Source organism: Mus caroli, chromosome 11 (assembly GCF_900094665.2).
Source record: "Mus caroli chromosome 11, CAROLI_EIJ_v1.1, whole genome shotgun sequence".
In the NCBI taxonomy this organism is placed as follows: Eukaryota; Metazoa; Chordata; class Mammalia; order Rodentia; family Muridae; genus Mus; species Mus caroli.
Window position 1 is genome coordinate 116,667,309 of NC_034580.1, and position 12,129 is coordinate 116,679,437.

Genomic DNA, 12,129 nt, shown 5'->3' on the forward strand with positions numbered 1-12,129 from the left:
CTGTTCTGGAACTCACTCTGTAGACCAGGCTGGCCTCGAACTCAGAAATCTGCCTGCCTCTGCCTCCTGAGTGCTGGGATTAAAGGCATGCACCACCACCGCCCAGCTCTCATTTGGCTCTTTAAGTCCCAGCACGAGCAGCTGATTGGCACTTCTGAGGAGCAAGGCGTCTGCCCCAACCCTGCCCCACTCACCAGTTCCATCTTAACAACCTTAACCTTCCCCTTACTGCAGGAGGACACTGGTGTCAGCAGCATGAAGCTGAATTCCAGTGGGCTGAGGGCCCTGGTGACAGGGGCAGGGAAAGGTGAGTGTGAGCGGGGAAGTAAGATGAATGTGAACAGGGAAGTGAGGTGAGTGTGAGCGGGGAAGTAAGATGAATGTGAGCAGGGAAGTGAGGTGAGTGTGAGCGGGGAAGTGACGTGAGTGTGAGCAGGAAAGTGGAGGGAGTGTGAGCAAGGAAGTAGGATGAGTGTGAGCAGGAAAGGTGAGTGTGAGCAGGGAAGTGAGGTGAGTGAGGAAAGGTGAGTGTGAGCTTGTGGGGAGTTGGACTGGAGAGAGGAAGGAGGCCAGCCTCAGCACTGTCCCCTGGCCAGAGACCTGTTGCCCACCAGGTCAGATTGCCAGCCTCTCCTTGGCTACCACGTGCTCCACTCTGAAGGACGAGCTGAGCTCGGCATCAAGACAGTTCCTAGATCCAGGCTGGGAAGATGGGCACCAGTCACCCTTCTCTGGGACACCATCATGAGCATGAGGGGACTGTCTTCTTTGACCTGATACCAGTCTGTCTGGCCTCTGACAAGGGATAGTCCTACCTCACCCTGGCTTACAGCCTTTTGGTCAGCACACTTGCGCTGCTTGGAGCAAGTCTTTACTCCCTTCCGGGACCCAGATCCTTCTGTAACCAGACCTACAAGGCCCTTGTTCCACCATTCTCCTACACGGAATGGACAGTGCACTGTGAAGGCCCTGCATGCCTCGGGAGCCAAAGTGGTGGCTTTGACTCGGACCAACGCAGACCTGGTCAGTCTTTCAAAGAGGTAAGGCACAGAGACTGCCATGGTCGGGGCCTGTTCTCCACCCTCAAGAATACATTAGAAGCTGGCTGAGACAATGTCTCAGGCCACCAATGTCCCCCACAGTGTCCTGGGATAGAGTCTGTGTGTGGACCTGGGTGACTAGGAGGTCACAGAGAAGGAGCTGGGTGGTATCGGCCCTGTGGACTTGCTGGTGAACAGCACAGGGGTGATGCTCATGCAGCCTTTTATAGAGTCTACAAAGGAGATCTTTGACAGATGGGCCCTCAGGGAGAGCGGGCAGGCTGGGGAGGGTCGCTGAAGATGGGTGGTTCAGTAAGCTGATGTTCCCCTTCTGCTAGGTCCTTCAATGTGAATGTGTGTGCTGTTCTGCAGGTGTCTCAGGTGAGGAGACAGGAGGGCTGTGGCCCAGTTGCAAACCTGGAGAGGCTGGGGTGGGATAATGCATATGTTTGCACAAAACTCTTGACTTCCAGATGGTAGCCAGAGGCATTAACCGAGGAGTGGCAGGATCCATTGTTAACATCTCCAGCATGGTGGCCTATGTCATCTATCCTGACCTGACCACCTACTGTGAGTGCATTGTGGTAGGAACAGGAGTAGGTTCTGTGTGGTCCTCCCAGAAGGAGGACTGAATAACTGAGGGGTCCTCAACACTCACACACATCCACAGGCTCCACCAAGGGCAAATTAACTATGTTGACCAAAGCCATGGCCATGGAACTGGGGCCACACAAGGTAGGCACAGGGGGCCAGGCCACACCTGAGGGACAGACGATGGGCACCTGGGGCAGGGCTGGGGGTTGAAGGTGAGGCCTGAGGACTATAGAAGGCTCTGAGCACTGGGCTCAGGGTTCATTTGGACAGAGTAAGCAAGCTCATCAGACCGGTCCCGGGGGCGAGTCCTGAGCTGTGCAGGTAGGGCTCGCTCCTCAGCCATGCCACCAGCTGTGGCTTCTGGCCCCAGATCCGGGTAAACGCCGTAAACCCCACTGTGGTGCTGACTGACATGGGCAAGAAAGTCTCTGCAGACCCTGAGTTTGCCAGGAAGCTCAAGGAGCGCCACCCACTGAGGAAGTTCGCAGGTCAGCTGGGGACAGTGGGTGAGGGGAACTGTGCGGTTTGCCAGCAGCCAAGCAAGGGAGAGCCTTGACTGGTCTGTTCTCCTGCAGAGGTTGAAGACGTTGTCAACAGCATCCTCTTCCTGCTCAGCGACAGAAGTGCCTCTACCAGTGGTGGTGGCATCCTGGTGGATGCTGGCTACCTGGCCTCCTAGACTGCCCAGATGGCACCTACAGACCTAAGGAGACTTCCCTAGATCCACCCTCACACCACACCCCTGCCTTCAACCCAGCTCATCAGCTCTGCTTCCACCCTGTGGATCTACCCCACATCGATCGCCACCCTCAGATCTAGGATCTCCCATCCTTTATATCAGCTAGGTTGGGCTGATTTGCTGAAATAACCATAGTTTCTGTCTTAGTCAGGGTTTATAGTCCTGCACAAAACATCATGACCAGAAACAAATTGGGGAGGAAAGGGTTTATTCAGCTGACACTTCCACGTTGCTGTTCATCACCAAAGGAAGTCAGGACAGGAACTCACACAGGGCAGGAACTTAGAGGCAGGAGCTGATGCAGAGGCCATGGATGGATGCTGCTTACTGGATTGCATCCCCTGGCTTGCTCAGCCTGCTCTCTTATAGAACCCAGGACTACTAGCCTAGGTATGGCATCACCCACAATGGGCTGGGCCCTCCCATCCTTGATCACTAATTGAGAAAATGCCTTACAGCTGGATCTCATGGAGGCATTTCCTCAAGAGAGGCTCCTTTCTCTGTGATAACTCCAGCTGTGTCAAGTTGATACACAGACCCAGCCAGTACAGTATCCCAAACCCTGAAAGCACACACCTGGTGCACTGAGGAAGCAGTGTTGTATGGTCATCTATGCATTTACACGGCCCAGTATTTTGTGCAGAATGCCTGGGTGGAGAGATTACATAGGTGCCCTTAATTCCCCCTTTGGATCCTGCTGCTGCCTCTTGTCTATCACCTCCTCCAGGCCTTTGTCAGTGACCATGGCCTGGAAACCCCAGGTTTATGGTGGCCCTGCATGACCTGGGATTGGGATCCAGACAGTTGGCTCTTTAAAAAGGAGGGGTATACAGTCAAACAATATGTCCAACTGTTTGTCAGGGTTAGTGGCTGAACAGAAGTAGGAGTAACACAAGGATCCCCTTACACAAGGAAGTGGTTTCTCAAAGTGCACGGGATTGATCCAACTACAGAGAGTGGAGTCTGCTTAGTCAACCTTTGTCCTGGCTGCTCCTATGGCAACTTGACCCGGGCTAGAGTCATCAGAGAGGAAGGAGCCTCAGATGAGAAAATGCCTCCATGAGATCCAGCTGTAAGACTAGTATTTCCCTAATGAGTGATTGATAGGGGAGGGAACAGCCCATTGTGGTGCCATCCCGGGGCCAGTGGTCCTTGGTTCTACAAGAAAGCAACCCAAGGGAAGCAGTGGTGGTGCAGGCCTTTAATCCCAGCACTTGGGAGGTAGAGGCAGGCAGATCTCTGCTGGGCATGGTGGTGTATGCCTTTCTCCCAGAACTCAGGGGGAAAAGGATCTTTGTGGGTTCAAGCCAGCCTGCTGAGTTCTAGGACAACCAGGACTACACAGAGACCTCAAAATGAAACAAAACTGGTTTTATTTGTATGGGTGTTTTGTGCACATATATCTGTGTACAACTTGCAAGCCTGGTGCTCTCAGAAGTCAGATGGCATCAGAGCCTCTGGACCTGGAATTGTGGATGGCTGTGAGCCACTATGTCGGTTCTGGGAACCCATTTGTTGGTTTTTTTTTCTTTCCTCTTGCTTTTTTTTTTTTTTTTAAGATTTATGTATTTATTTTTATGTATATGAGTACACTGTAGCTGTACAGATTGTGAGCCTTCATGTGGTGGCTGGGAATTGTATTTAGGACCTCTGCTCACTTATTATTTATTATACATAAGTGCACTCTAGCTGTCTTCAGATGCACCAGAACGGGGCTTCAGATTTCATTATGGGTGGTTATGAGCACATTTTGTTTGTTTGTTGAAACAGGGTTTCCCTGTGTAGCTCTGGCTGTCCTTGAACTCAGAGATCTGTCTGCCTCTGCCTCTTGAGTACTGGGACTTACAGGAGGGTTCTGCCACCACCTGGCCTATTTTGTTGATTTTTATCTAACCAATTCAGCAACTCCATATCTGGATTTTCTTCTGCCTCCAGTAAAGACTTTTGAACTCTCCAGCTTCTTTAACTACTTTTTAAAAGATTTGTTTATTTATATATGTAAGTACACTGTAGTTGTCTTCAGACACACCAAAAGAGGGCGTCAGATCTCATTACGGATGGTTGTGAGCCACCATGTGGTTGCTGGGATTTGAACTCAGGACCTTTAGAAGAGCAGTCAGTGCTCTTAACTGCTGAGCCATCTCACCAGCCCCTTCTTTAACTTTTCTGTAGTCATCTGATAACCTCCATCCCTATGTGTGAATATACACACACAGCTCTGTGAAATGTAACCTGCAACTCAGTTATTACTTAAAAGTAATGAGATAAACTTTGTTTGACAACAGACATCAAAAGAAATGGACATTACTTGTAAATTATAGCAAACCAATGTAGCTTGTGAATTTATTGTTACTTTTTTTTTTTTTTTTTTTTGAGACAGGGTTTCTCTGTGTAGCCCTGACTGTCCTGGAACTCACTTTGTAGACCAGGCTGGCCTCCAACTCAGAAATCTGCCTGTCTCTGCCTCCTGAGTGCTGGGATTAAAGGCGTGGCCACCATGCCCAGTTTATTGTTACAGTAACTTTTATTAGCAGATGTACCTGTCCTCTGGGAGATTTACTCAGTTGGCTAACCTAGGCCTAGTCCTGGAAGCCTCTGTACATTCCAATCTGGGCCTAGAGTGTTTCCAGCCTCTGAGACTTACATTGTTGAGTAAACTCACCCTTTCAAGATCTTTCTGAACTCTGGTTGGCTGGTTCAACTTAGCTCTTCTGGCTCAAACTCCTCTCCCAGATGACTACTGATTCAATCTGGCTTCTCACAGTGTGATAGTTTATATATGCTTGGTCCAGGGAGTAGCTTTATTAGGACGTGTGGCCTTGGCGAGATACATGTGGCCTTGTTGGATTAGGTGTGTCACTGTGGGTGTGGGCTTTAATACCCTCTTCCTAGCTTCTTGGAACTAGGTCTTATCCTAGCAGCCTTCAGATGAAGATGTAGAACTCTCAGCTCTTCCTGCACCATGCCTGCCTGAATGCTGCCTTGCGTTCACCTTGATGATAATGGACTGAACCTCTGAACCTCTGAAGCCAGCCCCAATTAAATGTCCTTATAAGAGTTGTCTTAGCCGGGCATGGTGGCGCACACCTTTAATCCCAGCACTTGGGAGGCAGAGGCAGGCGAATTTCTGAGTTTGAAGCCAGCCTGGTCTACAGAGTGAGTTCCAGGACAGCCAGGGCTATACAGAGAAACTGTATCGAAAAACAAAAACAAACAAACAAAAAAGAGTTGTCTTGGTCTTGGGGTCTGTTCACAGCAGTAAAACTCTAAGACACTCAATTTCTCACTGAATTGCTCTGCTTGGCCTTTAACTAGCAATCTATTCTAATCTCCTGGCTCCTTCTCATTCTCCGGCTCATTCTTTCTTCACTTGTGTTTAGCTTGTTCTCTCTGCTACCTGTCTCTGTAAAAGTGTCCCAGGAAAAACTACCTCCAGATGCCACAAACCTAACTGCTACCAACTGAACTGCAGACTCAACTCCTTTGCACTGCTTCTCAACCAACTCCTGTGTGCTGAGATTAAAGGCATGAACCACCTTGATTTTCTACACCTGGAACTTTCTCTGTACCAGGCTGGCCTTGAACTCAGTGATCTGTTTGCCTCTCTCTCTCCTGGGATTAAAGGCCTGTCTGTATTCCAGCCAGAGTAACCATGTTGCTAGGTTTAATTTCCTGTACAGTTAATATATTCAGATATTTTGGGAAGATAAAAGTATGTCCTTCTACATTTCTTTTTTTTTTAAGATTTATTTATTATTATACATAAGTACACTGTAGTTGACTTCAGACTCAGCAGAAGAGGGCATCAGATCTCATTACAGGTGGTTGTGAGCTGCCATGTGGTTGCTAGAATTTGAACTCTGGACCTTCAGAAGAACAGTCCGTGCTCTTAACCACTAAGCCATCTTGCCACCCCCCTACATTTGTAACATACTGTGCACAACACTTGCCCAGAGTAGAATAGGTCAAACCAGGCTGAGAGATGCCACACAGCATCCCGGGATCAACTAAACATGTCCGCACACTCTCCCTTCCATCAGCTAAACACATTCATAGACAAGTTGCTGGATTTCCTGCCAAGCCAGGAACAGATACATTTTCTTTTGTGGCTCCATACAAAATTACTGCTTGTCGTGAGGCCCCTGGTGCCCCCAATGCTTCCTTTAGTGCCCTAGCCTTCTAGAGTCACCCAGCATGGGCTGGGGGAGCAACTGTTTCTTTTCAGAGCCCTGGACATTCTCAGTAGCTAAACCTCTAATGAGACAGCAGTTGCAGCTGTCATATTGTTTCCACCCCCATCAGCTACATCACAGATGTAGACTAACAGGCAGCTACCTCACAGATATGGACTAACAGCTATGTCACAGATACAAACTAACAGACAGCTATGCACACATACATGGAAATGGTAATGACAATTCAGAGTCCACGCTTAGGTAAATTATCCTTTGTCTATTGTTGTATCCTTGCACAGCTTGGATCCTGAAATGCTGCCTAGGGGCAGTAAGAAAATCAAGAAATGACAAATGTGTGTAAACAGAAAAGCTGGGTTGGGAAGCCTGGTGAAGAAGCCACAGCTCAGCAGCATCTCAGTGCACTTGTTACATAGACTCCAATAAGGGAGGCTGGTTATTGTATCCAGCTGAACAAGGAGGCAGTTTAGCTAATCTCTGTAGGAGAGCCATGTTAAGGTGGTCACACAAGGTGCAGACAGCTACAATGAACACTTTTTGTAAACACTGTCAACATTCCCAATCAGGCCAGAAGAAGGCTTTGCAGTCTCTCAGACCAGGGATAAGGCCTTGCTGCTTCCTTGGGCTGAGGCTGGGTCCTTGACACACCCAACAGCACCCTTAACTCACTCCCATGACTGTCTACTGAATCAGAGGTTCATAGAGGACCAATCAGCTGGGATTCGCCCTTAGGGGCACCATGATAGCACATCCAGTAATTCCCAGGGCTCTTAGATTAACACAGAGATCGCACGACACCTAGCCCCTTAAGGTATCTTGAGCTTTCTTACTTTTTGGATTCCAAATTTCCTGTCTAAAAACAAATGACCTAAACCTAAAATAGTTTGAAATGCCTATACAACAAAGAAATTAAAAACAGGTCACGGTCCCTACAAAATTTCAACTTTCTCTGCCAGGGGCTGGAGAGATGACTCAGTGGTTAGAAGCACTGACTGCTCTTTGCAGAAGACTTGAGTTAAATTTCTAGAACCCACGTGCTACAGATGCTACAACCATCTGTAACTCCAGTTCCAGGGGATCTGATGCCTTCTGGCCTCTGCAGTCACTGCATTCTATGATGTACAGAGCAAACTTACCCACACCAAAAAACAAAAATAAATCTCACGGGGCGTGGTCTCTTGGACGTGTCCTACGTCCTTAATTGCAGCACTTGGGAGGCAGAGAGCAGGTGGATCTCTGTGAATTTGAGGCCAGACTGGTCTACAAGGTGAATTCCAGGACAGTCAGGACTGTTACACAAAGAAGCCCTGTCTCAAAAACAACAACAACAAAAACCTTTCTCCAGGGCCTATGAGTGCTGGCTGGCAGGTAAGTGGTGGGAACCCACTGCTGATTTGGCTGGGGTCTGTTCACTTGTGTGGCTGTCACCTCCAAGGCATGATTTCCTGGCCAGGGTCATAAAAGTTTGTTACTAGGGTTTTTAGGCAAAGGCTGGTCGTGGAAATCCTAACAGGTCAAGTCTGTGTATCTTCAGTGCACTACAGAGCCAAGGAATGAGGTAAAGGAGAGAAGGGAGATTTAAACAACCTCCCCCCACGCACGCACATACATGCACACTCAGACACGCATACGTGCGCGCACACACACACACCTCTGTGCATCTGTGCATGTGTGCCCCTCCCCCACATACACTACATATCATATGATATGTTTAAGAGCTATTTCCACTTTGTTTTATTTCTCCCCCCGTCCTGCCCCCCAAGACAGGGTTTCTCTGTGTAGCCCTGGCTGTCCTAGAACTGGCTCTGTAGTGCACTGAAGATACACAGACTTGGCCTGTTGGGATTTCCACGGCCAGCCTTTGCCTGAAAACCCTAGTAACAAACCTTTCTCACCCTGGCCAGGAGAAATCACGCCTTTAGGGTGACAGCCACATAAGTGAACAGACCCCATCCAAATCAGCAATGGGTTCCTACCACTTTCCTAGTCTCGAACTCAGAGAGATCTTCCTGCCTTTTCTTCCCTGGGAGAGTGTGCTGGGATTAAAGGTGTATGTCACAATCGCCTGGCTACATATCTTTTAAAAAATATTTGTATTAAATTTTTATTTTGTCTGTCTGTCCTGTGGAGTCGGAAGGGCAACTTCTGAGAGTTAGTTCTCTTCATTCAATATGCAGGCCCCCAGGGACTGAACTCAGGGTAATGTAGCTTGGTGGCAAACACCTATTTATTCACTGAGCCATCACACCAGCCCTTGACTAACCCTTTAAGTGACACTGAGGATTCCCTAGCTCCCACCACCACTTCTGTGTCTATCATATCTGTGTCCTTAACAACCATCATGTGCCAGGCAGTGGTGGTGCATGCCTTTAATCCCAGTGCTTGGGAGGCAGAGGCAGACAGATTTCTGAGTTCGAGGCCAGCCTGGTCTACAAAGTGAATTCCAGGACAGCCAGGGCTATACAGAGAAACCCTGCCTCGAAAAACAAACAAACAAACAAACAAACAAACAACCCAACCGTCGTACCACTAACCAGTTATGGCTTTTCCTCAGCAGGTTTGAACTCAACCTCAGCCTTTGACCAACCTGGGGCCCTGACCCTGAGATCCTGATGTGAACCTGAGCCAGAATTCCTTAATCTCTCACAGATGTTGCATTTCTAAACACCTCACTGGGACCAAGAGGGTGTTGGCTGGAGTAGGGCTCATCCCCTTTCTCTTGGGTTCTCTGTTGGGTGAGCTCACACTGTAGGTCCCACAAAACCTGTGTTCTGAGCACCTGGTGCTTAAATCTTTCCTTGTGATGTCAATGCACTCCGTANAATATGGGGGTACTAACTGTGAGAGTGTGCATAAGTCAGTTGTGTCCACTAAGTAGAACATTGAGTTACTATCATCGTTGCTAGGAAACACACATACACAAAACTCGGCAGGCTCCTGTCCATGGATTACTTTTGTTTACTCTACAAAGGAGACATTAAAGTGCTTCGAGGACTTTCTAGAGGCCAACCCAGCCCCAGTACTGGAAGGACTGGGACTGCAGTCATTCTTACTGGTCAGAGCCAGAGGCTCTCGCTCTGCACTGCAGCGCCCCCTACCTTCTGTATGCATGCCATGTGCCAGAGGCTCTCATTCTGTGCTGCAGCGCCCCCTGCTGTCTATGTGCCTGCCATGACGGGAGCTGAACCTGAGCTGAGTTCAGGGGCAATAGCAGCAGCCAATATCCTAGCTACCACTTCCTGCTGTGCAAATTGCTGCCTTTCTCCAGACTCTACTCCTGCTCTTGAGATGTATACTCCCCTTTGGCCTTTCTTCTACTATGCTCCATTGTAGTTAGCAGACCACCAGGGGCTCAAGTCTGAGACTCAAGTCTCTTCCCAGAATATCTGAACAGCAGGAATGCCTGGATCAAAGTAGAAAACTGTTAGAAAATGTGTAACCATAGCCAAAAACTAGACAAGAGTGCATGGCTAGTCACCCAGAGAGACCCAAAGATACAAAGATGTCGTGCAGAGCCTTCAACTTGACCAAGTGAATATACAGATAACACAAATTGGACTTTTTTGGGGGGGAGAGGGGGGAGTAACAAGGGCCGGGGGCAAAACAGGGAAGGACTGGGAAATGAATGTAATAGCGGTATATGATATGAAATCTCCAGAGAACCTATACAAATATTACTGACTGAAAGGGCATGGGATAGCTGCACACTCTGGACAGTCCAAGCACAGAGTTTGGCTTCTACAGAGAAAATCGACCTTTTCCTCTGTTTGTTTGTTTGTTTATTGTTGTTAAGTTTTCTCAGGATCAGTTCAGCCCATTGATGCACCTTCCCTGAGCACTGTGGAAATTTGGTGTAGAGCTCTGGGTAATCCTGGGTAGCTTGCTCTTTGGATGAAAACAAACTATTCAAGAAACCTTGTCATACACACAACTGTCAAAGAGGAGCCAGCTGTGTAGATGTAGATTTTCCAAAGGCACTTCCCAAGTAGGTTTTTTTTTTGGTGGGGGGACTGGGGGGCATGCAAAGCTAAGCTTTGAGAGCATCTGGGATCTACATAGGCCAGTGAGACTCACAGTACTGTCACTGCTTAGGAATTAGCATGAAAAGGAATCCGATTCTTTCACCATCTGCCCCTAGGAATCCACAAGTGGGGATGGGGAGATGGTGTAATGGGAGTGTCCTTGTGCAAAAAACGGCCTCCATTGGGATCCCTTGCAAGAGGTGGGGGAAGCTGAGTGAGGAGGCAGCACTGATCATCTCCCCAGGCTCCAGGGGAAAGATGGTGGGAGGAGGGAGGGGGTAGTCGTTCCCTAGCATCCAGTCTGGCTGAAATGTGTAAAATGTGTACCACCATGCTTAGGGTCTGCTTAAGAGACCCCATCTCAAAAATAATGTGCTGATCAACTGAAGATGACAGCCAATATCAACCTCATGTACATGCACAGGTGAACACGAATGAATCCACACACACATGAACACACACACACACACACACACACACACACACACGGGATCTCTCTCACAAACACACATACACCACTACCAATGAGTCAGAAAAGGTGGGCAGGAATATATGTCAAGTAAAGCTACATTCAGGAGAAGGGTATACAATTGGGACACTGGTTATCCAGAAATAGGGGCTCGTGTACCAGGATGGTTTTAAACCCACTATGAAGCTTTGCATTCTCCTACTTCCACACAATGAGTGCTGAGATTATAGGTGTGCATCACCACAACCAGATTGTTTTTTTTTTGTTTTTTGATAGTTTCCCTGTGTGACAGCCCTGGCACCTGTTGGCCTGACCAGGTTGGCCTTGAACTCAGTGATCCATCTGCCTCTGCCTCAGATTAAAAGTGTGTACCTGTGCCACCATGCCCAGCTCACCCAAATTGATTGACTGATTGCAACAGATCATTTATTAAAGAGAACTTTTATGTCTAGTGTTGCTTCTCATGAACCAGAGACACCAGCAAGAATGGAGTGGGAGCTTCGTAGATACGTGATATTTATCATAGATGCGTAGCCAGCTTCCTGGCTACCTGATGCTTAGGTTACAGGACCAGCCTTGGCAGGTGGAGGTACTGGGGACACAACCACATGTTCTCTGTCCCACAGCAAGCTGCATCAACTCTGGCAGTCAAGACCTTGTCTGTTCTGAGCAGTTCTATCACCACTGAAGGTGGTGTGGACAGACTTTCATCCTTGGAAAGACTGTTTGCTGGTGGAGCCCATGAGTGAATACAGTGCAAGCAAAGGAGGAAACCTGATTGCTAGGGGAAAAGGGGAGGCCTCCAAATTCCAGTACTGGATGGAGTTGAAACTTGCTGCATCTCCACATTGAGGTCACAAGCAAGCGAACTGACTGATACAGATGACAGCACTCCTCACAGTATCTTAATGTTACTATAGGAGTTCTGCAGCAGTTTGCTTTCCTCTTCTTCTCCTTCTCCTTCTTTTTTTTCAAGACAGGGTTTCTCTGTATAGCCCTGGTTGTCCTGGAACTCACTTTGTAGACCAGGCTGGCCTCGAACTCGGAAATCCGCCTGCCTCTGCCTCCCAAG

The 12,129-nt window shown here is 48.4% G+C and overlaps 1 protein-coding gene across 1 annotated transcript; it reads left to right on the plus strand.

Moving 5' to 3' along the window:
* Window positions 1-255: 255 nt before the first annotated feature.
* On the plus strand, window positions 256-2,313 carry LOC110306007 (carbonyl reductase [NADPH] 2-like). The gene is given in 9 exon segments (XM_021178197.1): window positions 256-307; window positions 483-487; window positions 955-1,040; window positions 1,143-1,292; window positions 1,376-1,421; window positions 1,514-1,610; window positions 1,711-1,775; window positions 2,005-2,122; window positions 2,210-2,313. Coding segments are annotated over 9 exon segments (723 nt in total).
* Window positions 2,314-12,129: the final 9,816 nt, after the last annotated feature.